This window comes from Rhinolophus hipposideros (assembly GCF_964194185.1).
Source record: "Rhinolophus hipposideros genome assembly, chromosome: 22".
NCBI lineage: Eukaryota > Metazoa > Chordata > Mammalia > Chiroptera > Rhinolophidae > Rhinolophus > Rhinolophus hipposideros.
In genome coordinates, this window is record NC_138068.1 from 1,336,786 (window position 1) to 1,363,516 (window position 26,731).

The window sequence follows — 26,731 nt, forward strand, 5'->3', positions numbered from 1 at the left end:
TGGGCGCTGACCCCGCGCGGCCTGGCCGTCCGCCGCCGGGCGGTCCCTCCTCGTCCCCTCTCCGTCACGCGCCTGACCTCAGACTCCCGCTGTGGACGCGAGGCTCCCAGGCAGGGGGTCTGCGCAGGGCGGGGCGTCCCGCCTCCGTGGACGGTCGCGCGACAGGACAGCCCAGCCCTGGGTCCCCAGCGGCCCGCTGGACTCCGCCCGGGAATCGCCCGGGAATCGGGCTCCCCAAAGGGGACTCCACGGAGACCTCGTGTCAGCCACGCGCGACGGGTACAAATCCTGGCACATCCCTTGGACGTCACGAACACTCACTTTTTAGGGTGATTTTTGAAGAACCAGTTTATTAATTACACTAAAAGCATAAACAACGTATATGCCAAACTCGAGTGAAAAAAAACCCCAACAAAGACGTTTTCCAAAAAAAATCTGTGCTCACAAATACGATGAATTTGTCCCATTCAATAAATAGAAATGAAGTAATGGCTAAAACATTTTAAATGGAAACGGTCTTCTCTGTACAATTCTGCGTGGATGCCCAATACTCAAACCTGGACTATAAACATTCTGACAAAAATCAGGCTCGCCTAGGCTCCAACTGCACGAGCATCTGAAGGCTCCCGGGGCCCCTACCGCGATTCTCGGGTTCCGAGGCCCGGCTAGCAGTTCCGTCCAGAGGTACCCTCGGTTCAACAACCAACCCCAGTGGCTGATGAGCTTTTGCAAACCGGTACCAATCTGTCACTGCTGGAAACTCGGCAGTTTTCAAACTCACAGCCTGCTGCGCGTCAGGGACAACAGGAAGGAGGAGCATCAATTTCCAAGTCTTCCTTCACTGGCCTTCTGGAGTCATGGAAAAACCAAGCACCATCCCCCACCACACTGCACAAACAATTCATTTCAGCCTAAGGTTTTGCAAACACTCGTATTACAGAAGATACAGTTAATGAAAAACAATTGCTGGCATCACTTTCCCCCCCACAATAGTACATAAAAACGGACAACACATTAAATAAACATTCTGTTATTAATCATTAAATATATTAACACCAAAAATCATGTATAAATTAGGAAATAAATGTATAAACTATTTCACAAAGTGCTTTTTAAAATATATACACAACATTCAAGAAATTCTTAATGTAAGACATTTCAGATTGAAGTTTCGGGATAACTTTTAAGTGTCCTTTTCTTTCAAAAGTATTAATACAGCACTTAAAAAAAACGACACACATAAAAGGCATAGTCCCAGAATGGCAAGGAATAAAAATAAACTATTCTCACAGTTATCTACAACGTTTAACATTTTCTGTGGGAAATTTTAGTCCCCGATTGAGTTTGCAAATTAGTTCCATGAAAATTGTTGGGAAAGAACAGAACAAAATCCAGGGAGATGACACTGCTAGCATCTGTGTCATTTAGCAATTAAGAACTCCCATTTCAGTAATTTAATATAGATATGTATTTTTAAGCCCTTACCACTGTAAAACGTTTTTAAAACACCCATACGCCTACAAAATAAACACTTCTATCCTAGTAGACCTGGTATGTCAAGAATTAGATATTTTTGTATTTTCTTTTTCTTGGTTGTTCTTGGAAATATGTCAGCGTTTATCCAAATATGTTTATAAAGGATTCACAGTAAATATGGATATTATCATCCAAGTAAAGGTTAATAAAATGTCAGTATTACTTAGTGAAATGTAGGAGTTTTCCTCTGACCAGATTTTTCCAAGTGAGCTGTCTATAATTTTTGCACAGAATTTAAATGGGATTTAATATCCCAGGAACACAGAAATTACTCCAATTTCTGTATATAAAACCTTTCCTTTTCACTAGGAGAACACAGTGAAGTTAGTGGGGTTCTTTTTAAAAATGAGATGTGAATTTCAGATATCCTTAAAAGAAAAGGAAAGCTTGTTTGTGGAGATTTAAACAAGCAGGTTCTGGAAGAAATAACATAAACCAACTTACCAACTGTTTGGAAAATTTGGTATCAATACTTTATATTATAAATTTAGAGTTGAATATATATTCAAATCCCAGAAATGAGCGCCAGGATAAACAAGGGCGAAAGCTGAAGTAATGTCAGAGAACTTCCTGGTCTTCCCTTCAGTACCATCACGCTCCCTGCGTAGGCTAATCACACGTTGCCTTCATGGATTCGTACTTGGAACACAGTCCTTGATCCCTCTTTACTTTTTAGAAGAAAAACGTAACTTTTTGGATAAACGGAATTGGCGAGTGACACAGGTAACGGGTGAGTTCTGGAAACGACCGTTCACAGCCTCTCCACATGAAGCATGTTTATCTTTTCCACAGGGTAACGGAAACTGACCCAAAAGGTAGATGACGCCCCCCGCCCCCATCGAGGCACAGGAACAGGCTGCCATCCAGAGCTGTGTAAGGATGTGCAGCTGTGGGGCAGCCAGTGAAAGACAAGTTTACAGCACACGTTACAACTGCGTGAGGGGGGTCAGACCTAAGGCCTGTTTATGAGTTCACAGACTATGGCATCTTGTAGGTGTCCCATCACTGGGCACGGAATACTCTGATGACAAGAAGACCCCTACAGCTAGCTAGAAACATTGGGGGGGGGGGACAAAAAAGGGGACAGCCTCTCCATCCACTGTGTGGACATACGATACTATACACAGCACCAGAGGGGTCACGCCATCAGAGCGCAGTCTCGTGCCTGGGCGCACGCTCGGCATCACCCAGCATGAGATGAGCATACTTCACATGCGACGCTGTGTGGGGTGAAGGGCAGCCAACCGGTCAGCTTCATCAGAACTGCCACTGGCCCATCCCTCCTGGACAGACATGCCACTGCAAGGTTCCACCAAGAATGCTTGTCCCTTACTGCTGGTAATTTCCATATTGGCCCTGCAAGAGACCAGCACATAGATTATACCGCTAGTCACAGGTAAAAGGGTCCACGGCCAAAGGGGAGACAGGCCCCACGGCAGCCAACATCCAGGACGAGAGATGGAGGCAGGCCTAACAGGCCAGCAAGCAGAGAGCCCCCGCCCAGGTCTGCGAGGCAGGGTGGACCTCCGCGGTCTCAGCCAGCCCTGTCACCCATCCCTCTGTCCCTTGGCCCCTGCGTCCTCTTCCTAGAACTATCTGCCTGGCTCCATCCAGGCGTCCCGCTCTGTCTGTTGAGACATGAGCTCTCAGAGTGCAGCCACATGTGTTTAATGGCCATGGTGTCCCAGGCCCACAGCAGAGAGCGGCACTGCTGGGCACACGTGAACCTCCGTGGCACAAGAACGTGAGTGTCTGACTGAGTTTAGGATATGAAAAGCCAGCTGTCTGACCAAGGTAAGGGTACACACAGACGTAACTTTTAAAAACCTACAGGCTCAAAGAATCACCGCTAGAAGGGACCCTGGAGCCACTTGGTTCACCTCATTCCTTGTGACCCCAGAGAAACCTGCGTCACATTTTGATAGACACGTGGGTCTGCCCAGGGAACATCCAGAATGCTTGCCTGCTCGTAGCCGTAAGGCCGCTGCTGCTGCGCGGACGGGCCCGTCTGAGACGCTCTGTAGCTTCCGTACTGTTGCCCTTGTCCCTGCTGGTAGCTGGAGTACTGCGAGGGAGCTCCCTGGGCTGGCCCTGAGAACACACCGCAACCGTGAGACCAACCCACCCCTCTGTCGTCTGCCAGTCTCTGGGACACCGGCGCCCATCAGCGAGTGCTCAAGCACATGGAGTGGCAGCTGCCCCTGTCCGGCGTGGCCTGGGCTGCCCGCACCCCTGCTCCTGCCTCCGGGAGCACTTCATGTCATGTAGGTGGTGGCTGTGAACGTGTGAGTTACAGAGCAATGATCAGTGAGAACACGTGCAGAAAGGGACAGTGACCCTCCCTGTTGAAGACTTTGGGAAGAATTCAGGAAGGCCAAGTAATTTTCCAGAAAATGCTGATTAATTAGGGATAGTTGTGAAGGGCTGAATGAAAACCTGAACTGGGGTCTCCTTTCCTCACCGTGGTCAGCAGCCTGGAGCTACGTAAGAAGCCGCTCCTGTGGGGCCACCCTGACACCTTGTTTCTTTCTCCAAAGTGTCCCAAGTGTGGGGAGGGCGGAGACGGGTGGCCTCACCGAGCTTCCTCAGCGGCTCTGCACGGCGTGCGGCTGACAGAGGGAGTGGGCCAGCTCTGGGTGGAGTGAAGGCAGGCTCAGGTTTAAGCTAAACTGAGACATTCTGTGCATGCTCACTCAACTCACTCTTCATGAATTCATCATCTACTCATTGGGTCACATCCAGTAGGATGGCTGTACCCTGGGTTCTGGGAACGCGGCCCAGTTGTGTGTTGCAAGTGGGTTAGGACCCCAGGGAGAGCCTCATGTGGTCTCGGGCTCTAAGCAGACATACCTGCAGGCAAGGGACCAGGGCTGTGCTGTTTCAGGCAGACCTGCCCGGGGGCAAGGCCCCAGAGCACTCTGGGCAGACATGAGGGTTGTGAACCTTCTCTGGCAGGTGCACTGACCTCGGTGAGAGCGAGTCTGCACTCAGCTCTTCTCTAGAGGACAAGGTCTCCCCTTGGCTGCTACTGCAGCTCGCAGAGCTCCCGGTCCACTTTTCTGCCCGACTGGCCCTGACAGCAGTGCTTGTGGACGGTCCCTGGCTGAGTCGTGGCAGACCTGCCTGCCCCTTCCCACTCCACGGACCCTCACGGGGAGAGCCCTCATGGGCGAGCGGCGAGTGCTTCCAGGAGCTGCTGCCATGGCCACACGTAGACTCTCGGGTAAGTAACGTGGAACTGGGCTCAGAAAATGGTGACCGGCACCCAGGTCTTAGTTTTGAGTCCTACTATCCAATAAAAGGAACCAGTCTCCGCGGACAAATGGCAGCTTTTAAGCCTGGGACAGGACGATTGTGGTCCCAGAAGATAAGAACGGGGCATGCCAAAGGGACACAGGAGCTAACTGAAAGAGTTCCGAGAGGCAACGCTGGAACAACGTGAGCAACAAAATAAATAAGGACTGGGTTATCGCCCAATGGTAAGGTTAACATCCATGTGGGCAAACTAAATCAATGACGAACAGCAGTACCTGGGGGAGATGACACAGACCTTCCCTAGAGACGAATTCCCAACACCCTGTGTAGACATGGCCCCTGGAGTGTGGACGGGACTCGGGACTGGCTCCCAAAGCTTAGAGAAGGGAAGGGGGAAGGTGTAGCTCAACAGTGGGGAAACCTGGCAGACGCCCTCTGGCCAAGTGACCAAGGTCAACCCCAGAGGCAAGTCGTGCTGAGAGGAGGTGGTGAGAAGGGTGCTGCAGCAATGCGGTCTCCTTTCCAGAGCCAGACCCAGTCACCGTCACATCCTGAGAAAAACATCAGACAAACCCAACCTGAGGCACATCCTACAAAGTACCTGCCTGGTTCTCCTCACAACTGTCAAGGTCAAGAAAGACCAGGAAAGTCCGAGGAAGCGTCCCAGCCCAGAGGAGCCTAAGGAGACAGGAGACTAAGATCCCAAGTGGGTCCTGGGACAGAAAAGGACACTCAGGGAAAACTAGTGAGAGCTGAATCAGGCCACAGCGAGGTACCCATGTTGGCTTCTTGGCTGTGACAATCACACCACGGCAACAGACAAGGTCAACAACAGAACGTTCTGTACTATCCTCGCAGCTTTCCTGGAAATCTCAACCTATTCTGAAACACAGTGTCGTAAGTATCCACTGAATGGCAGCACCACTGTGTGGGGTCCGGCGGGCAGGCGCCCCTCTTACCGTAGCCTTGCTGCTGGCCCGGGTATCCCTGCTGGTTGGGGTACTGCTGCTGGTACCCTGCCTGCTGAGGGGCTGTGCCCTGCTGGTACCCCGCTTGCTGCTGGCTGTACTGGGAGTTTCCTACAGAGTGAAGGAGACACAGTTCCTTTCATGTGTTGTCAGTACACACGGCCACCAACTGGCCACAAGGAGCAGACGAGCAATCGACTCACTGATGTTTCCTATAAAACCCCAGCTGTCCGAGCAAGGCTGTGCCTCAGACACCGTGGTGGCCATCCCTGCTGCTCCGAATGTCCACCCACAGGCGGACGTGCGGGTCACCAGGGGAGAAACCCTAAGAAGCAGCCAGGACAAACAGCCCTGTGGCCATGGGACTTGGCTGTGCGTGGGTCTGGGTGGCCACCAGCTTGAGCACTTCCATTTCAGGGACAGCCAGCATTTTCAGATTCAACTTCTGAACAGGCAGGTACGAGGTGTGATCAAAAACTATGGTGAATGTTTAAATAAAAAAATTCATTACACAAAAAGACACATTGCCACGAATCCCCCTCAGGACACTCCCCCTCACTTTGAACACACTTATCCCATCGTTCTGGCCACTTTCTGAAGCGGCTCTGGAAGTCCTCTGTCGTGTCTTTACTTGTGCTGTCCTGGCTGCCTCCCTGTCCTGAATCGATTCAAGATGTTTACCTTCCATGGTCATTTTGACTTTGGGGAAGAGCCAGAAGTCGGCACTGGTGAATAAGGTGGATGAAAACAGACTAATGTTTTTATTTGACAGAAATTGCCGTACCAGAAGCGTTGTGTGACAGGCTTTCCGTGGTGATCACAAAGTACGGTGAATGCTGCTGCCGAGTGCCATCCAGCGGAAAGGCAGGGGTCTTCAATACGGGAAGTGGCGCACTGAACCTTAGTAACAAGTTTCAGCTTGTTCGGTGCAGTCAGTCGGGTGTGAGAAATGGTTGAGAGAAGGTGTGTTTTAAAGTGTGCCGTAAACCATCCTCCATCATGACAACGCTCCATGTCACTCGTTGCTCCTGGTACGGCACTTTCTGTCAAATAAAAACATTAGTCTGTCCTCATCCACCTTATTCATCAGATCTGGCACCGTGTGACTTCTGGCTCTTCCCCAAAGTCAAAACGATTCAAGACATCAAGGCAACCACGACAGCACAACTAAAGACACTCACAAAAGAGGACTCCCAGAACTGCTTCAGAAAGTGGCAAGAATGATGGGATGAGTGTGTTTGAAGCGAGGGGGAGCATTTTGAGGGGAATTAATGGCAATGTGTCTTTTACTGCACTAAATTTTTTACCGTATTGTTTGATCACATCTCGTACATTCACGTGGTTCAGAAACATAAAAAAGAGCCAAGCCCACATCCGAGAGGTCTAGGGAAGAAGGGTGCCCCGTCCTGCCGACTGCCTGGTCCCCAAACCCGTCCCCACCTACAGCAACTCTGTGGGGCCCTGGGTGTTATTCCAGAGGATGTTGATGGTCTGAGAGAGTGTGTGTGCAAATGTGAGTGTATGGTCTTTGTTTCCCTGTTTTACACAGAAGGAACACCCAGACACTCTGGCCCCCTGCACCTGGCCTTGGCACCTGGCACGCGTGGGTGAATCTGACATAGCAGCCCACAGGCAGCTCCACTGCTTTTAACAGCACAGTGCCCACCGGACGTGCCATGCACGTCCTGGCAAGCAAAGAAGGAGGGGATAAAAGCGGGTGGTCTGGGGATGAAAGGTGGGGAAATCTGACTGCCCAAGCTGCTGCTTGGGACCGTTTTCATGGGCGCCCGTCACTCACTAGCCCACGGCTGGCTGTGTCTGCTACCCTCTTGGCGTTCTTTGGCGTTTAGGGGCGGCTTTGCACACATGGCCTTTTCACGGAACAGAGTCTAACCCTGTGACCCCCATGTGGCTGAACCCTGTCCTATTTCATGACCACACACCCGGCAAGAGGAGACCCGGGACCCAGCCTGCACCTCCCACTTGCACAGGCCCTGCCACCTACTCGCAGTGCGTGTTCAGTGCCCGTCCCATAGCAGTGCGTTAGGTGACTGCGTGAGCGGCGTGCATGCCTTACCCCCCTCGTAGTAGTGCTGCGTGGACTCCTCGAAGGAGCGGTCGTAGGTCTGCTCCGTGTAGGACTGCTGGTAGGCGTAATCGCCATGTCCTGCAAGGAGACGAGGCGGGCTGTCAGAGGGGCCCTGACACCAGGTGCTGGCGCACAACAGAGTCCTGGGCTGAGCCCAGGGAGGAGCTCCCACAGCCTCCCAGCCTCGGTCCCCTCAGGCCAGTGCAGACAACCACACTGCCCACAGGCTTAGTGAGAGGACTCAGTAAGTTATGTTTATACAGGGCAGACTACATGCAGTGCCCAATATGACACGTCCAGGGTGTTGCTGCAAGGTCACCGTCCCGCCATCTCTCCTGGGGGTATCGCGTCAGAGGCCCCGTGAACCCTCAGAGGCCTAGTCACCATTAGTGCCCTGCGCTGGTGTCAGCCACCTCCCGCCCAATCACACACCCCTGCCTCTCCCTACTCACACCAGGTCCCTGCCTAGGTGTCCTCTTCCTCCCAACTCCACCCATCCTGTGACCACTTTAAACACCACCTCCAAAAATCTCGGGACAATTAAAGAGGAAAGGTGACAACTGAAAGGAAAATCGTGTGCAGACATTATAACGGACCAGCTGAGAGATGAGTGTTACAAGACACGAACAACCACGGCGGGTCTGTCACCTTGCTGAAGGTGTTTCCCAATGAAGCTGTGTCAGTCCTTTAAAATATTTGTATTGCTCTGTTCTGAGGGTCACACATCCCAGTCTTAGCCTCTCCGGAAGAGAGATAAGGAGCCCAAGGAGTCAAGTGGCCGCGGCCCTGCTGTCCTGTCTGCCCCCTGCCACACCCACCCTCGTCCCCGTCCCCAGTAGCTCAGGCATGGGGGACTCTGGCTGCTCTGCTGGTGACGGCTCAGCAGTGGGAACAACCGGGGAACCGTCAGACGCCATGGAGAGCCCTGGCCCCGAGCGTGGCCTCACCGTCAGGGTAGTACTGCTGGCTCAGAGGCTCCGAGGTGGCCTGGCTGTGGCCGTACTGCTCACCGCCGTAGTAGTCCTCCTGGCCCAGGTACTGCTGGGACGAGCCTGAGGGTGACAGCGCCGCTGGGCATTGATGCAGGACCGGTTGCCCTCGCGAGGACCTCCTCGATGGGCCTCGAGTCAGAGCACACCCCACCATGCCACCCCCAGTACCCCGGACTTCCCACTGACAAACACAGCCACCTGCCCACCCCCCGCAGTCCCCGCGCCCGACCCCCCACAGTGGCTCCAGCCTCGTGCGACCCTCGGCATCCTCGTGCAATAGGGAGGGACACACAGAGCCTCACCCCCAGGCCCCGGGCAGGGACGCGCGCAGGGCACACGGGCCTACCTTGCTGGGAGGGCCGGTAGGGTGCCATGGGCCGCTGCCCCATCACGCTGCCCCCCTGCCCGCTCGGGCCCATCATGGCGATGGACGACTGGCCCTGGTAGTGCTGCGTCCCGCCCTGCGCTGAGTTGTAGTGGGACGAGGCTGCCTGCTGGTGCATCATGGACACTGGGCGACATGACAGACCCCAATAACCCCGAGAAGCTCCCAGGGCGGGCGTCACGCCCCTCGCCCTCTCCCAGGTGAGCTTCCCTCCTCTCCACAGCCCCACCATGAGACGTCCCCTCAAGTCCACATCACCCTTCCTACCAACGAACCTCTACGCCAACTCGCACCTAACATGTGACACCAAGAAAACACCAGAAAGCAAGGCCGGGCAGGGAGCCACCGGGAACAGAAACAGGAGTCCCTTCCTCCCTGTCCCTAATTCCCCAAGGCTGGTCCCATATGAGCCCGTCACCCTTGCCCACCCCCGAAACGGCCCTCCTGCACCTTGGCCTGGCCACTTGAGTCACCCGACCCAGAACCCTCTAGCGCAGCGCTGTCCAACACAATGGGCTGTGAGCCACATCAGAAAAGTAACAAGAAACAGGTGCAATCTGTTTAGCAACATTAATATATTTTATTTGACTCTATATATCCAAAACACGCTCGTTTTAAATATGTAACTAATAATAAAAAATGAAGGAGCTATTTCACATCCTCTTTCTGTACTAAGCCTTTGGAATTGGTGTCTGACCCTCATGGGCATGTTCATTTGGACCTGATGTTTCCCAAGTGCTCCAAGCCCCATACGCGGCCGCAGTGCCCACCTCTTGGGTCCCACTAGGCCGGAGGATGTCCAGCACCTGAGCCGGCCCTTCATCCTTCCCACATCGGTGCTTCAGCCACCCCCGGAACCCCTCCAGAGTCCAGCCCTCTCCTCCCAGCAGGGCACAAGCGACCTCCTCAGAGCCTTCCCTGCAGCCAGTGCGGGGATCAGCCCAGCTCCCCCAGAGCTGGACCCCACCTAGCCTGCACCCACCAACCCGCGCCCTGGTGGAAGCTTCCAGCAGAGGGAGCCCTCGGGATCCGTGTGGAGGGCCCCAGAGACAGGCGCCGAGTGTGCCCGGGGCTGCGGGCTTTACCTGGGTTGGACTGCATGTTGATGTTGGCACGTGACACGTAGTTGCTGATGGCCCCTTGGCCCTGCAGGGGCACACTCTGCGAGGCGGGGCCCGAGTGGCTGTAGCCGGGCCCCGAGCCATGGCCGCTGCCTGACACGCTCATGGAGGCAGTGGGCAGCGTGCTCTGTGCCGTCTGCTGCATGGGCACGTGGTTTGGGCCTGTAAGAAGGGGCGGGACGAGGCACCTTCAACCCATCTAAAGCCACCTCTGACGGCCCGGTTCCTTCAAGTAGGTGACTTGTATGCTCATTGTTGTACTGTCATTATAGGTCCCAATGGGTACTAATAGTTCTCGACACACAGACAGGGGAACTTTCATTCTGGTTACAAAGTCCCCATGGAACCCCACGCTTTGATTTGAAGTGGCCCTAATCTGATGAATAAGGGCTTTATTCTCTGCCTGTACCTTTGCGCGTGTGCCTGTACCCAGGACCTCCAGGAGGAGAGGGGTCTCCTGCGCTCAGCCCTGCAGGGCGTGGGGTGGAGCCTGCGTGGGTGACGCTGTCGCAGGAACCAACCCCGAGCCGGAACCCCGCCCCCAAGCGCTCAGGGCTGCTCACCGTTGCCGATCTGACCCTGCATGAGGGAGGCCGGGGGCAGGCCCGAGCCGATGGCATCACTGAGGCTGCCTTGGGAGTGCAGGCCCTGGCCGGAGCCGCTCTGGGACAGTGCTCCGGGGCCGAGGTTCATGTTCTGGGTGGGCGGCTGCAGGCAAGAAAAAGGTTATGGAAGGGGGGTTCACTCAAGAGCCACCAGAGCCAGTCCAGGGACTTCACAGTCCCTGAGACCTGCCGTCAGGTGTCAGGGCCTCCTGGCCAGCGTCTATAACCAACCTCTGCCTTTACGCTCAGCCTGATGACCAAGGATTAGCAATCTGGACATCTCAGCCCAAGAAGGAAGTGACACCAAACGTATGTGTCAGCACTTAGAACTTCAATGAGTTCCAAGCTATCCACACACCTGGAGGTTCAAAGCTGGGTGCCCTTTCCTGGGTGCAGGGAACTGCTTTGCCAGCCACCTCGTCTTGCTCCAAGTCCTCCCCCATCCGCCTCGGGCTCAGCTGTCCAGCTGTCTCAGTACTGCTCACCCACACCTCCACCCCCATGCCCCAGGGCCTTTGCAAGGTGGTCCTGTGCCTCAGCACTGCATTCCCAGGGTGCTCTGACTGTGGGTGCGCCCACCCCCTCTCCTTCACCACCCCCTCACTTCTGATCAACCTCAAGATGTAGAGGAAGATGGAACTCACAAATTACCTCCCTGTACTCAACTCCCAGGGACAGAACAAACCACAGCGCCAAAGGTTTGCAGACACTTTCTATATCTGGCAAAAAAAAAGTTTCCCGCAGAGTCTGCTGGTATTTCCAGGGTCAGGAACCCTGATTCCAGAGGCCAAAGTTGCTTTAACATTTTTACTAGCAAAACACATTCTGGCATTTCTGCCATCACTTTCCAAGGGCCTGGGGGGGCACCGGGAAGCCATTCCCACTGACAGGTCTGTCCCGGAACTTCCCCACCCACCCGTCAACACGCAGCCAGTCCTTCTCAGGGCTGCGCCTCTTGGTGACCTCAAAGGGGGCCTCAGGCAGTTGTCACTGGACATTGCCTTTGCAGCAGTAATTTAATTTGGGGAGAATGCGTTTTAAAAAGTCAGACAAAAATAAAATATTTATACTAATGTTACTGCACGAGGCATTTTTTTAGGTTTTTTTGTTGAATCACGGTGCATGCTCATGGGTCATAATTTTTCAAATTGCTCAGAAAGGCTCACGATGAAAAGCAAGAACCCTTGGGCCATTCCCTGTTCTCTCTGAGGCCCACTTCCCACCATTTCTAGGTCTGGTTCCTCCGAGGTCCCCTTTCTTTTCTAAAGAAACTGATGGCACGATTCTGTCCAGCCCACTTGAGACACTCCCGACGAACTCCCCGCTGCTGGCAGGACCCGCTGCGTCTCACATCGGCCGGTCCCCTTGGCTACTCCAGGTAAGACCCCGGCCTGAGGCAGCGCCCTGCCCCCCTCGGGCACTCACGGCAGGGAGCAGAGACTGCATGTTCTGGTTGGAGTCCGCGATTGTGGCCAGGTAGACCAGGTTCCGGTGCAGAATCTGCTGGTACCTGTAAGTGAGAGGCGTGCGCTGAGCAGGGAGCCTGCAGGCCCTCCCCAAGCAGAGGAAAGCTCACCAGGACAGCCTGACCCGGCAGCTACGCCCTGGAGACACGACCCAGAGGACACCGGGGCCAGGGCAGGCAGCAGAGTGCCTGCAAGGTGGGGAGGATGGGCCCAGGTGGGGCCTGGTGGGGAGTGGGCATGTCCCATGACAAAATGTGGGGAAAGACCCCAAGGTGGTGGCCAAGGGGGAGATGCCACCCGGTCTGTTCAGAGGGGGGTGGGAACAAGCCATCCTTCAGGTGACCCCAACACTGGGCCAACTTGATCCCCCACCCCCTGAAGAGCTGCTGGGAGGAGACAAAAAAGCTCAGTTTGACATAAGAATGTCCGTGGGTGGGTATGATGACTGCTCACACACGTCAGGCCTCCAGCTAGCCCTGAGGGCCAGCTCGTGCACCTACTCTGTGTGTGGCCCTAGAGGTCCTACCTGGAGCTCCCTGTGCCCGGTGCCTCCTCCCATGCTCACCGAGCCGCGGCAGCGTCTGGCCCGGGCCCCCCTAGCCACCGTCCCTTCCAGTTCCCTCCAACCTTCCCACCTCTCCCTGGGAAGCCACTGGGGGACAATGCAGCCACCCGAGGGACGACTCTCAGCAGTTTAGGGACTCCGGCACCCCCGGCAGAGGCCTTCCCAGGCTGCAGCAGCTGCGGACGGCTGCGTGGGGCACAGTACTCACTGCGTGCACTCGGCAGTCTTGCCCTTGCTCTGGTAGTCCAGGATGCACTGAATCAGGTGGTGGTTCTCGTCTAGCATCTGAAGAAGAAACAGGCGCGAGTGCCCTCCTGAGTGCCTGGGGGCACCGGCTAGAGCCACTCGTTAGACGTGACAGTACCTGCTGTCAGTGTGCGGGGATTCTATGTACAGCTGCCACTCTTCCGCCTGAGCTCAGCCAGCAGGATTAAGCGCTTTGCACACAGCGCTCCATGTGCGGACCCAGGGGCAGGTCCTGGCTCTCGCACCTGCACAGGAGGCCCCACAGCCTACACGACCCCCCGTCTAGGGCTCCTGGTCATGGTGCACCGGTCCACCAAGGGTGGGCCAAGAATCTACAGCAGGGATTCTGGCACCCTGAGCCCCCGTCTGGAGGGTGTGAGGTCTGCAGATGCTGGCCACATAGGTGTCCCTCCTGGGGGAGCTCGCACCCCTACAGTGTCCCAAAGGCCTACAAGAGCCACCTCTACAGGACAGTCACGGGGGGCTGCACCTGGGAGACCCAGAAGCTGGAGAGGAAGGCCTAACGGAGGTGTGGGATGGGACGGCCGTGAGAAGGGCAGCAGGGGTCGCACACATGCTGGGACCAGGCAGTCACGGCCAGCCACCTGGCGAGCCCAGGGTCCGGTGAGCATGCAGCACGGCTCCCGGGCCGGCCCAGCATGAGCCGCTCTCCACCTGGACATGAAGCGATGGAGAAGCGTCCAGTTTATTCACCATCTGTCCATGCAGCCAGCCTCCTGCTCTGGACGGAGGGGCAGAACTGAGCCCTCAGCAAATACCGCTTGCCGTAAAAAAGGCTTTGCTCAGAAACTCTCACCGAAAGAAAATGTATGCCTTTCGTCTCCAGCAGGTTGTGCCCAGTCATCCGGCCCCAGCAGGCCCTCCGGGTGGGCCTAGCTCCTGAGCAGGTGAGGCCCTGGCCACAAGGGGCAAGGGGCCCAGCAACCTGCCCCTGTGCCGGTGCCCTGGCACACTGTCCCCAGCCCCCTTACCCCGCCCCAGGCAGCAGGGCCGCCTAACTGCCCTCACTGTGGGCTCACTCCTAGAGCCCAGGGCCCAAAGCTGCCCAGGGAGGGGAGACCAGAGCCCGGGGGCCTGGTCACTCCTCACTGCAGGGCTGAGGCCAGTGCTGCTGAGAGACCACCCCCGCTCAGCTACCCCCTTCCCCCCAGCCTTCAGAGTTTGTCCTGGGTGCTCTTTTTTACTTTCAACTTCCTCCTGTTTGCTTTACCATGTCCTCCTGGCTGTGGGGATGATGGCGCCCACCAGGGGGCGCGGTGGGCTCCCAGCCGCCTGCCTTGCTCACCTGGGGGCAGGTGCAGGCCATTCCAGCCATTCGCACATTAGGATTCTTTCTCCAGATTAATTAACAAAGGAAAACAACCGTGAAAGAGCTTCCCTTCTTTCCGAAAGCTGTCCTTCAAGAGGCTTCTGGGCTTCAACTCCCTGACTAGTAATCCTGAGCAGGAATTCTCTCTCAAGGACACAGTCTGTCCTACCCAAACGTTTTCTGGACAAGATGTTCATTTCAGTATCATTAACAACAGCTCAAAACGGGGGGAGGGTTGGAGCTAAATGGTCAATGCTGGGATACTTAAGAAAATCGTGGTAGAACCATGTGATAAGATGTTAGGCAGTATCATGAATGATTTTGCAGTTTTTATCAGCATGAGACAATATTACAGAATTTATCAGCATGAGAAAATGTTACAGAATTGACCAACAGGAGAGAAATGTTAACAAAGTGTTAAAAATAAAAAAACAGCACAGAGTACTGTCTCAGTCAAAAAACACTCAGGAAAAAAACGCCAGGACGTGTTGGATGAAAGACAGCAAGGCGAGGTGTGCTGAGCTGCAAGCCCCCAGCAGATCCGCAGTAAGGGATGAAAAAGGAGCTTTTATAGGGACAAAGGGGACTGCGCTGAGACAGCAGCAACCGCAGCAGGATTCCAAAAGCAGAAACCAAACAGACCAGTGGTACCTGGATTAGCAGAGCCCAGGGGGCCGGCCATGACAATGAGCCACACTGGAGACCCCACACGCTGCTGAGGTTGAGATTCCCAGACTTTCCCAACTGCTCACCTGGCAGGAGATGGGGAAGGGGGTTGTGGGGAGCGGGAGAAGGCGTCCCTAGGGAAGATGACCAGCCTGGGAGGAAAGCCAAGAAGATAACAGAAGGCAGGGAGCACCTCCAGGTGCAGTTACCAAAGCTCTCTGCACCACCTGAGGTCACTGCAGCGGCAGCTGCTGCAAGCCCTCCCCAGGAACCAAGCCGGCAGCACCCCCATCTGGGACGTGCGGCCTCCAGGACTGAGAAACACGCGTGTCCTTTAAGCTGCCCGGCTGTGGTATTCTGTCGCAGCAGCTGGAGCCGGCTAACCGAAAAACATTTAGGAAGCAGCCCCATGGCTCAGCGATGAGAGAGGAAGCTACTGGGAAGTGGGGACCGAGGCCGGGTGTGAGAGAGTTATTCCTCATTTTTAACACACACCCTACAGCACTATTTGACTTTATGTGCATGCATGGTTTTGATGAGTATAAAATCTAACCTAGAAACAAGGTCGATGACAAGAGGAAAACCCTGGCTCTCTCTAGGCATCTACCCAGCTAACGGGTCCCATTCCCACCCAACCCAGGGCAGTCCCTAGGACTGGAGTGAGGGGACAGCGCCCCTGCCAGCGCTGGGAATCTTTCCCCAGGGCCTCTGCTCACAGGGGACAATGTGCTTTCTGTAACAACTGCCTGAAATGAACAGTCAGCCAAGTTAATGGGAGGCTCAGAGTCCCCAAGCCATTTGCAGTTGTGGGGACAGCTCTAATTATAGAAATGGGCAATTGACTTTCCTTACCTAATCAGCCCATGTTCTTTAAGACAATAAGTTCCAGGTGTGAAAGAGCACAGGCCCATCCCCCTACCCAGAAGGCCATCCTCTACCCCTGTGCCCGCCCCCCACCCACTCCCCCTTGGGCAGTTTGCGACCACTCCCTGGCTCTCAGACTTTCCTGTACCAGACCCATGTGGCAAATGCCCCAGGTGCCCACCTGTCTTATCAGCTCTATGCTGTCCCCACAGGCTTGTCGCCCTCTGCAGAAGGTGCTGAGGGTACAGAGCACAAGATACCATTCCTACCCTCGGGCCAAGAAAACAAACAAGAACACCACAAATGGTAACAATGAAACTTACATTTATTAAGCAACTATTGTGCACAAGCAGCAGGGAGGCACCTGCCTGCCAGCTGAGACCCAGCGCCCAGGGGGCCCTCCAGGGAGCCACGCAATCCATGGAGATGGCCACAAACCCAGCCCCAGCAGTGTTGGGAGCATGTCACTGGACAGCAGGGACTCCTTGGGTCCAAACCAGTAGAGGTGCAGGGCAGGCAGCTAGCTACGAGGCCACCAGTTTGCTGGGACACTGCCTGTCTCTAACTCACAGTCCCCTCACCACATCAAGTTCCGCCTGCATCTCACCCTGCACTAAAACCTAAAGTACCTTAGCACGCGGCTGAGGCTCCCACATCAGGCCAGCTCTCCCTGACCTTCCAGTTCGGGTCTCATACCTGCTCCATGCAGACCTGCAACTCCCTCAGTGCCAAGCAGCAGACCACCTCTGCTCCTTGGTTCTCTTGGTCTGGAATACCCTTCCCACACATGTCATCATTATGGGGGGAATTGTGTCCCTCCAAATGACAGGTTCAATCCTAACCCCCAGTACCTGTGAATGTGACTTTATTTGGAAATGGGGTCTTTGCCAGTGTGGTCAGGAGGAGGTCAGCCTGGATTGGGGTGGGCCCTAATTCTCATGACTGGTGTCCTGATGAGAAGAGGGAGATCTGGACACACAGGGAGGAGAGGCCACGTGAAGGCAGAAGCAGAAACCAGGAACGTGTCTGTAAGCAAGGACCGCGGCGACGGCCAGGAACCAGCAGAAGCTCAGGTGAAAGCATGAAACAGGCCTCCCTCGCGGCCCCAGAAGGAACCGACCCTGCAACATCTTGACCTTAGACTTCTGCCTCCAGAACTGAGAGAATAAATTTCTGCTTTTTTTTTTTTTTTAATATCCCTTTTCCCTTTTTTTAAAATAAGTTTTATTGTGGAATATAGGGCAACAGTGTGCTTCTCCAGGGCCCATCAGCTCCAAGTCATTGTCCTTCAGTCTAGCTATGGCGGGCGCAGCTCAGCTCCAAGTCCAGTCACCGTTCTCGATCTTAGTTGCAGGGGGCACAGCCCACCATCCCATGCGGGAATTGAACTGGCAACCTTGTTGTTGAGAGCTCAACTGAGCCGTGCGGCCGCCCCAAGTTTCTGCTGTTTTAAACCACCCAGTTTGTGGTAAAGTTATGGCAGCCACAGGAAATGGATACATCCTACCTATCCCAGACACTTCCCTGACAGAACCAGGATCACAGATGCTCCTGGATCACAGATGCTCCTGGATGTACTGGGCACTAACCGTGCCAGGCACTGTGCCAGGCTGGGACACAGCGAAGAATAAGTCAGTCGCTGACATGCAAACTTGGGAGCCCAAGCAACGTGCCAAAGTGCTGCACTCAGCACACGACTGCCCAGGGAACAACGAGGGAAGGGACATTTGAGTGGGGCCTTGATGGCTGAGTAGGAGGTTTGCCTGGCAGAATGCTACCCAGACATGCTCTAAGGACAAGTTGTATACTTCCTGCTCTCTCACTACCGAGCAGGCGTCTGGAAAACCGTCTTTTCTCAATGCTCTGGACATGAGCAGCTGCTGTGGACACAGCTCACGCGGGTGTGGGACATGCACCTCTTGTGTGGGACATGCACTTCTCATACCCTTCTCAGACTGCCAGTAGGAGAGCCCTGGATACATAAATTCACTGTCACAACACCAAGGCCTGGACAGCAGGTTAGCTCAGTTGGTTAGAGCCCCAGGCTCTTACTAAGGTCGGCAGTTCATCCCCACACGGGCCACTGTGAGCTCCGCCCTCCACAACTAGATTGAAACAACTACTTGACTTGGAGCTGATGGGTCCTGGAGAAACACAAATAAATAAAACTTAAAATAATAGTAATAATATTAATTTAAAAAAAACAACAAAAAACACCAAGGCCTACCAGGTCAAATCAGATGACAGCTTAAACGGAAGACCGATTTCCAGTGGTCAGTCAACAGGCTGATTTTCTGCCCGGTGATGCAGTCAGCAGGTTTCCTTCTTTCTGATCTGAAGTTCAGGAGTGGTGCTCTAACACACACTTTTGCCTGGAGAATTTGGGAAGCTTTAAAACGGGGTGAGTACCAAGTACAAATAACTGGATGAGTATTGAAGTCAAAGGTGGCGTCAGGGACAGGGACTGTGCTCATCACGCTTCAACTCCAAAAGCCAGGGTGCCCGGAGACCCCTGGGATTGCTGACATGTACCTGCCTCGCCAAGTGTCCTCACCTCAAGTGTCACAGTCGGGGCTGACCCTGGAGCCACTCACTGTCTGGGTTTGACTCCTGCTCTACCACTAACCCGCAGGCACTCAGCTTCCCTCTGCCTCAGTTTCCTCATCTATGAAATGGGGGCGACCATAACTACCACGAGGAATAAAATGAGTTATGATTTGCAAAGCCCTTATAACAGTACCTGGTATGCAGTAAGCACCACATAATTGCTGACAAATAAAAATGCCCCATTTTTAAGTGCATTTCTACTGTTTTTCAACCGGCCTCTTTCCTGTTTGGTTTCCTGAGACTCCTCACGGGTCAAAACCAGCCACAGCAAAGGTAGTCGAGGAACAGACAAGGTCCCCAAGGTCTGGTGTCATCAGGGTGAATATCACCTTGGAAGGTAAGAGGCTGAGGGAACCACGAAATACTGCTGTGACCCCCACGAACCCCAAAGTTAGAAAGAAATCAACACAGCTACCAAAACAGTTTAGAAGATTCAAACGGAATGGCTACTGCTACCATTTTCCCTCTGAACTTGTCATCTAAAGAGAAACGGCAGAAAATTTAAAATCCCAACTTCAAATCTTACGGGTTTTGTTCAAGGGGCTCCAAACCTACATAAACGTTATCGCTGGAAAACCTCAAGGCCAAACTTACGGAACGTGAGGACAGGCTGTAAAGCAAACCCGCAATGATTCTATTAGGCGGAGGCTTGCCCAGGTGTCACGCTGAAAAACAATTTGACACGCGCGTAAGGGCGGCTGAAGCTTGGCCAGCAGGTCGACCCCGAGGTGTCGCCCGCTCCTCCAAGGGCTGCGGGTTTGCCGGACGGCGTCGCACACTCGAGACGCGCCCCTTTGTGCCTCCGAGCGCCAGCACCTTAGCGAGGGGCGGGCGCAGGCGGCTGCTGGGCCGGGTCCCCGCCGCCCCGCTTGCTCCCTCCACCCGCTAAGCTGTGCGCAGGGGCCGGGGCCACCCGCCGCGTTGCGCCACTGTCCTCGCCAGCCTGGGGGGTCGCCGCTGCGCGGCCCAGGGCTATTCCCAGCGTGGCTCCGCGAAGTCCATCCGGCGCAGGCCACTCCACCGGCACCATCCCGGGAGAGCTGGGGCCCGCCGCCCTGCACCCTGCCCGCGGCGCGGGGTCCTTGCAAGCGCTGGGTCCCCCCATGTCCGGCGCGGCCGGGCGCTGTTCCCGGCTTGGCCCCACGGACCCCACCCCGCGGGCACCATCCCGAGGGCTCCAGCCCCCACCGTCCTGCGCCCTTGCCCCGCGGCGCCGCGCGCCCCCGACCCCGAAGGCGGCGAGTCCCCACTGCGCCGGCCGGGCCCGCGGACACCACCCCACCGACACATTCCCGAGGGCGCCCAGCCCCGCCGCCCTGCGCCCCTGCTCGGGGCCCCCGGCGGCCCACGCTGGCGCATGCTAGCGGCGGGGCGCTCTGGTGGCCCCGCGGGGTCGCGGCCGCCGGCTGCGCCCCGGCTTTGTTCGAGCCCCGCGCCCGCCGGCTGCCCGCGCCCCGGCTCCGCGCGCGCCCGCCGGTACCCCGCGCCCCCGCCGGCCCGTGGGCCCCTGCCCACCTTCTGGATGGTTTGCTGCGTGACCTCTCCTTTGCCTCGCGGCCGGGCGGACGCGAAGGCCACCGACATGGTCGCGGCGCCGGCTCAGCACGAGATCATCGGGGTTTCTTCTCCGGCTGCGCTCGGCTGCCGGAGGAGCTCATTCTCCGCAGTCGCAGGGGGGCGGGGGCGCGGGGGTGTCCGGCCGTGGGCTCGCCCGCCCCGCAGCCGCCGCCGAAGGCCTCCGGGCCCAGCGCCCCGCCGCCCTGTGCACTGGACGTCCTCGAGGCGCAGCCCCGCGCGGAGGCCCCACGCGGCCGCCCCGCGCCCCGCGCCCGGCCCGCGCCCGCGGCTGCCCTCCCCGCGCCCGGCCGCCGGTGGTTCAGCCCGGCCCCGCCCAGCGCGCGCTCACGTCCTCCCGACCCCGCCGACGCTGCCCGACGCCGCCTGACGCCCTCAGCGCAGTGGGCGGGGCCCGGGGGCGGGCTCGGCGCGGGCGCGGCGACGTCGCGAGTCTGTCGGTCCGGCGGTGAGTGTGCGCTTTTCCCTGGACCGGTCGCGCTGCTCGCCGGCATGAGCTACGACCGCGCCATCACCGTCTTCTCGCCCGACGGCCACCTGTTCCAAGTGGAGTACGCGCAGGAGGCCGTGAAGAAAGGCTCCACTGCGGTGAGCGGCGCGCCCTGCATCGGGGCCGGGCCGGCCGGAAGCTGCTGGGGCGCGGGGAGCAGGCCGGGCGCGGCCGGGGCGCGGGCAGACCGCAGGACGCGGGGCAAGCCGAGGACCCCGCGAGGCCGGCCTGGCCGCGTTGCTGGGGCGCGGGGACGCCTCGGGGTGTGGGGCGCCCCGGCAGGCGCGGGCGGCCGTGCGCAGGCGGTGGTTCCGGGGAGGAGCGCGTCCCTCCGCGTCCCGGAGGCCTGGGCGCGGCGTGTGCGGCCGCGGCCGAGCTGACAGCCGCCTTTGTCGCCGCACGCCGGTCCCCTGGCCTCCGGAGGCGGCGCGGGGATGTGGTTGCGCACAGGGGCCTGACGTCGCGTGCGGGAGGGAGTGGACGGGGCACGGCGTGCGTGTGGGTGCCGGGCGCCGGGCGCGGGACGCGGGTGCTCCCCGGGGGCCGTCGAGGCGGCGCTGCTGGACGGGCGCCGGCGCTTTGCAGACCGCGCGCGGGCGAGCGGTGAACCTCGCAGAGCCACCTTGCTCGGCACCGGGGCGGGGACGGCCATCTTGGCCCGGGCGGCGGGGTCCGGCGGGTACTCAGCACGCGGCTGGCTGAGGGGCACTGCACCCCACGGCCCCACGCGCGGCCTTTGCAGCCGAGGGCCAGCGGGGCCTCCACGTCCCGGGCCCCGGGGGCTCAGCACTCGCCCGCACGCCCACGGGTGGGCCCCTGGGCCTGCCTGCCCCGCGGCCGGCGGCGGGCACAGCGCTGCCCACTGTCGTGTTGGCGTCTGCCCGTACCTGTCCCTTCGTCACCGCCGGAAACTTAAACGCATGGTGTCTTCGAGACACCTGTCAGTTTGCCTGCTGGTCAGTGTCTCGTTTACCACCTGGTATTTCGGAAGTTGGAGCTGGCAGGCAAAGCACGTGATCCTGTGAATTTTGGTGCTTACGTTTCATGAACGTGTTTTGAAATGAAGGTTCAAACTTGTGGCCTAAGGCAGCGTGAGGAGCACTGGACACAGAGTCCTGCTTCCCCGCCCCACTACCCCAGGCCAGCCAGGCTGCCTGGTGGACGCTCGCAGCTCTGGGCCTGGCGGCCTTTCCCGAGGGGAACTTTGAGGATCAAGTACATGAGGGAGGAATACAACGCACTGCAGACCAGTGCTTCTCAGCCAGAGGTGATAATGCACTTCAGGGGGCGTTGGGCAACGTGTGGGGACACTGGGAAGTGTCCCCGGTGTGGAGGCCGGGGAGAAGGCTGCAGCCCTGCAGTGCACAGGCCACCCCACAGCAAACACCGCGGCCCAGGCGGAGGGACCCTGCTCTGAGCCGAGCCACGTTGCCCTTCTGAGTAATTATCCCACTGGCACCTTTCTCAACTGGGGGGTTGACTGGCCGTCAGTGGCTCGTCCGCGTTTCAATACAGCTCTCTCCCCATGTGGGGTCAGCTGTAAGCAGAGCGCCCGCGCTCCCACTAGCAGTCAACACGATGTCCTTCCACCTGACAGCACCTGACTTCCCGCATCCGTGCACGTGGGCACGCAGCCGTGCAGGCGGGGGCGGGCTGGGCTGGGCGGCAGCGTGGTCCCAGGTACGGGAACACTGCTTCCGTTCAGGACACTGCACTGGAGCGTTGGGCTCGCAGGCCCTGCCAGGCCCTGGCGTGATGCTTACGTGTGCACACAGGTCGTGCAGTCGTCGTTTCTCTGCTGTGTTATGGCTAAAGCTACAGCGCAGCATCTTAACAGGTCCTGATGCCTGGGCGAGCTTCACCTGAAGGGGATCAGCATCCACGGGGGGCAGAGTGGGCACCACAGCAGGAAGGGGTGTGGGGCTGCTGCCCCAGGGTCCTCGCAGGACCAGAGCACAGCTGCTCTTGCCGCTCGGCCTGGTGGCATAACCTCGTGTTGATTTTGGTCACAGGTTGGCGTTCGAGGAAAGGACATTGTTGTCCTTGGTGTGGAGAAGAAGTCCGTGGCCAAGCTGCAGGATGAGCGAACAGTGCGGAAGATCTGCGCCCTGGACGACAACGTCTGCATGGCGTTCGCAGGTGAGTCAGGCTCCGCGAAGTCGGCGCTTTGGAGTTCAGCTGGGGGATGGGCTGTCGGGAGGCACATCTGTTGCTTTTTAAGCAACAGATCTGGGCCTTTAAGAAAAGGATTGGCCGCAGTTTCTTGTCGGGGAGGCTCTCTGCCCTGGAGGGCTGAAGCCCAGGGGCCAAATGGATAAATACCCCGGGACGAGGGGGCTGTGCTGTCACCTCCACTGCCGTCACCGTGTCACCGGATCAGTTAGTGTAGAGAGGTCAGGCGTGACATGGCGGGCTGGGCCTGTGAGCTGGGGGGGCTGGCCACTGCCCCCCGCTCGGCACGCATTTCCTCCCTCGGCAGGTCCAGACTGGGGGGGGGGTCCCAGTTCACCTGAACTAAAGTGGACTTGCCCAGCCAAGGGCTTAGCGTGCTTCCACGTGCTCTGACGCACACCGTGCTCGCAGGACGTCCACAGAGGCGCACCGGTCCTGGCGGTCCTGGCCTTGGCCTCGGTGCTGGGTGTAGAGGGCTGGTTTGGGAGCCCTTGCCTGAGGTGCACTGCTCTCTGCTCGAGTGATCTGTGTCCCTGAGCGCAGCAGATGCGGTGACACTCAGCTGTCACTGCAGGCCTCACCGCCGACGCCAGGATAGTCATCAACAGGGCCCGGGTGGAGTGCCAGAGCCACCGGCTGACAGTGGAGGACCCGGTCACCGTGGAGTACATCACACGCTACATCGCCAGTCTGAAGCAGGTGGGGACGCCGCCCGCGGCTGGGCTCCGGTCGCAGCGTGCTCGTGGCTCTGTACTTGGTGTGCTGTCTCCTTCCGTGCCCAGGCCTGGCCCCTCCTGGGACGTGTGTGCTTTCCTATCGCTTGCCCGTTTCGGTGCTATTGTTCTCGTGGAGTGGCATGGGGCAGGCCAAATGCCTATTTCTGGAGGGAAGTGATAGTTTTTGTCTTGCCATTCTGAATGACGGTCACCAAGGAGTTCAGAGGGGGCTGGAAGCCACCCCCACTCTGTGGTGACAAGTTAGTCCTCTTTAAAACCAGCTGTGTCACGTTATTCCACGTGGCCTCAGCTGTGCTCCCTGCTGCAGCCCTGGTCACTGGCACAGCCCTCGGAGTGAGGACGGCAGAGCGGGGATGTCACAGGAGACTGGCTGACCGTCTGGATTGCAATGGGCTGCAGAGCTTGCTCGATGGTGTGCGTTCACCCCCCACTGCAGCAGTGGTTCCGAACGGCCGACGGCTCTCTGGGGCCTTCTCTGCTGCTGTGGCATGTTAACGCGCTCCTTCTCCCCGCAGCGCTACACCCAGAGCAACGGGCGCAGGCCGTTTGGCATCTCCGCCCTTATTGTGGGTTTCGACTTTGATGGCACCCCCCGACTCTATCAGACTGACCCGTCGGGCACATACCATGCCTGGAAGGTGAGTCACTGACAAAACCTGGCCTCCGGGCTGTCTCACCACACTAGAGAGGCTTGGGAGGCCATTGGAGGTCCTGGACCTCCTGGCACGGAAGTGGGCCTCGTCCTACAAAGATGCACGCACACACACACACTGTCCTACAAAACTATTCACGTGGGAGAAAAGAAGTTGTTAAGTGGCGCTGATTTTTTGAGAAAAGGGCAGCAATGTGTAAGGATACACGGCATCAAGTAAAATGGCACCTATCTTTCAGTAATGAAATAGAATTCCATGCTCAGTAAGAATCAGCACCAGCTCCAAACAGCTCTCTGTGAAAGGAAGGCGCAGGGCAGGGCCCGGGGCCCAGGCCACCGTCTGCCAGACTGCCTCTCACCGCAGCCCACGGGAGAGGGCGCAAGGCAGCGGCTGGCCGGCCACACGGCTGGCTCTGGATTGTCACAGCTTGTGCCGTAATTGCTTTCAGGCCAACGCCATCGGCCGGGGCGCCAAGTCAGTGCGTGAATTTCTAGAGAAGAATTACACGGATGAAGCCATCGAAACGGACGATTTGACCATTAAGTTGGTTATCAAGGCCCTCCTGGAAGTAAGTTCGCCTTTGCAATCCTGGTGAGATGGTGGAGACACTCACCCGGGGAGTGGACAGCAGAGCTGGGTGACAAGGGAGGAGGCAGCAAGGCTGCTGGGGCAGCCGGGGCCAGAGGCTCAGCTGCTCGTGCTCCAGCAGCCCGCTCACAGCGATGGCTCTGCCTTCCTGAGGCTCGGCTGCTGCCAGAGTCAGAAACTAGGACTGGGAATGACAGGTGGGGGTCGTGAGGTCTCAGGCTCTGTCATGACATGGGAAATGCGGGTGGCTGAAGCCAGAGACGTAGGTGGAGGGAGGAGGACGTGACCCCGCCCACGTCTGCGTGCCAGGAGACAGGAGGGAGTGCAGGTGCCTAGGGCTCGGGGTGCTAGGACTTCAGTGTCCCAGCCTTTCCCCGCATGTTGTAGGTGATGCTGGCTCAGATGGACGTGACCATTTAAGGAACTTGCCAGAGCTGTTTGCTCTTGAGTCTGACGCTCTTATCTTCCCCCCAAGGTAGTTCAGTCAGGCGGGAAGAACATTGAACTGGCCGTCATGCGACGAGACCAACCCCTCAAGGTAACTGCTGCCTTGTTTCTGTCTTGACTGCGCGAGCTCCCAGGGTCAGGGCAGAGGCCTTGTGCTGTGGCTTTGGCCCTCGGCAAGGTTCTTCCCGAGGACCCCCACCAACGGGTCAAGGAAAAAGCATTCCAGTACCGCTCTCGTGGTTACAGGCAGTGCGCGGCTGTCCACATTGGAGGCGTGCTGCTGCTTTTCCATAGTCACCCCAGCTGTTGTTACGGCCCGGCACACGTGGCCTTGTTTTTCTGCGCAAGCGCCTGTGAGGTAGTCTGCCCAGAGTCCAGGGCTCCCCTCCCCAAAGCGGGCACTGCTGCACTGGGCCCCCTCTTGGGACTTGGGGGTTGACCGTAACTCTTCTTTGGTAGATTTTAAATCCTGAAGAAATTGAGAAATATGTTGCCGAAATTGAAAAAGAAAAAGAAGAAAATGAAAAGAAGAAACAAAAGAAAGCAGCATCATGATGACTCAGTCCTGCTGGTAGTGATTTTTAAATTCAAATCATGGATGATTCTCTAACTGACATGTGGGCATTTCCATTCCATTTATCAGTGCAGCCCAAGTGTCCGCCAATAAACTTGCATATTTTTAACCTTTTCTTGTTTAGAAAGCGTGTCTCTTTGGGAGTCCTGAGCGCATGGAGTCCTCCCCTCGCTGTTGGCCGGAGTGCTTTCCTCAGTGGGAGATTTCCTCCCGGTTCTCCGGTGCCAGGCTCCAAGATGATGAGCCATTGACTGCAGCCGGGCTTCCTCCGCCCTGGGGGGCTGTGGAGAGGCTCCAAGGAGTCCCAGCCCACTGGTGCTATGGGTGCTCTGCGTGGCTGCCGGAGAGGCGAGGCACCTCTGGTCAATGTGCAAACTCGGTTTCTCTTCTTCAGAGATCCTAAACAGACTGATTTTGTTTGACCTTCGTTCCAGTTCCCAATGAACGTAGAAGGTCAAGGACACAAGCGCAGGTAGCACTCAGTTCAAGTGTTGGAAGCCGTTTTGCAGAGTGGTAGCTGTCTTCAGACCTCGTCTTGTTCCTGGTTTTGGTAGATCGAGTCTTCACATTTCTCCTGTTTTCTCCCTTGACTTCTGGTGCTGGCTATTCCCTGCCCTCTCTGTTTTGCCAGAAAGACTGCTCTTCTTTTAGCTTCCAGGCCAGCAGCAGTTAAGTCATGGCCCTCAGCTTTGTCTTTACAGAAAAATCCCCCAACAAGCCCCTTTGCACAGCTCTGCCACTTTGCACGATGCCTGGCTGCCAGCCCTGGTGATGGAGCTCCCATGCCCGCAGGATTCCAG

General features: G+C 57.1%; 2 protein-coding genes across 5 annotated transcripts; one reads left to right on the top strand and one right to left on the bottom strand.

Moving 5' to 3' along the window:
• Positions 1-326: 326 nt before the first annotated feature.
• Positions 327-20,386, bottom strand: SS18L1 (SS18L1 subunit of BAF chromatin remodeling complex). Of its 4 annotated transcripts, XM_081034233.1 has the most exons (13): positions 20,211-20,364; positions 19,290-19,360; positions 18,316-18,460; positions 13,191-13,267; positions 12,377-12,461; positions 10,910-11,054; positions 10,311-10,508; positions 9,187-9,351; positions 8,796-8,900; positions 7,837-7,926; positions 5,751-5,870; positions 3,500-3,627; positions 327-2,892 (listed from the first exon to the last, which is right to left on the bottom strand). In XM_081034233.1, exons 4-13 carry the CDS (start codon positions 13,265-13,267, stop codon positions 2,866-2,868), a joined length of 1,140 nt encoding a protein of 379 aa, XP_080890359.1. In that variant the 5' UTR covers positions 18,316-18,460; positions 19,290-19,360; positions 20,211-20,364; the 3' UTR covers positions 327-2,865. The 4 variants fall into 4 exon arrangements, with proteins under 4 accessions (XP_080890359.1, XP_080890360.1, XP_080890357.1 ...); XM_081034234.1 differs by lacking the exon at positions 19,290-19,360; XM_081034231.1 differs by lacking the exons at positions 18,316-18,460; positions 19,290-19,360 and having other exon boundaries at positions 20,211-20,385.
• A 239-nt stretch (positions 20,387-20,625) lies between these two features.
• Positions 20,626-26,045, top strand: PSMA7 (proteasome 20S subunit alpha 7). Its single transcript, XM_081033743.1, has 7 exons — positions 20,626-20,858; positions 22,773-22,899; positions 23,507-23,631; positions 24,185-24,307; positions 24,771-24,890; positions 25,386-25,448; positions 25,817-26,045. The coding sequence occupies exons 1-7, from the start codon at positions 20,763-20,765 to the stop codon at positions 25,910-25,912; spliced, it is 750 nt and encodes a 249-aa protein (XP_080889869.1). The 5' UTR covers positions 20,626-20,762; the 3' UTR covers positions 25,913-26,045.
• The last annotated feature ends 686 nt before the right edge of the window (positions 26,046-26,731 follow it).

Coding starts and splice junctions, on each gene's coding strand:
- PSMA7 (XM_081033743.1), top strand. CDS start 20,763: ATGAGCTACGACCGCGCCATCACCGTCTTCTCGCCCGACGGCCACCTG. Junction 23,632..24,184: donor ACATCGCCAGTCTGAAGCAG/GTGGGGACGCCG, acceptor TTCTCCCCGCAG/CGCTACACCCAGAGCAACGG. Junction 24,891..25,385: donor TTATCAAGGCCCTCCTGGAA/GTAAGTTCGCCT, acceptor CTTCCCCCCAAG/GTAGTTCAGTCAGGCGGGAA.
- SS18L1 (XM_081034231.1), bottom strand. CDS start 20,279: ATGTCGGTGGCCTTCGCGTCCGCCCGGCCGCGAGGCAAAGGAGAGGTC. Junction 13,268..20,210: donor CGCAGCAAACCATCCAGAAG/GTGGGCAGGGGC, acceptor TTTCTTCTTCAG/ATGCTAGACGAGAACCACCA. Junction 11,055..12,376: donor TGCAGTCTCTGCTCCCTGCC/GTGAGTGCCCGA, acceptor TCTTGCCTGCAG/CCGCCCACCCAGAACATGAA.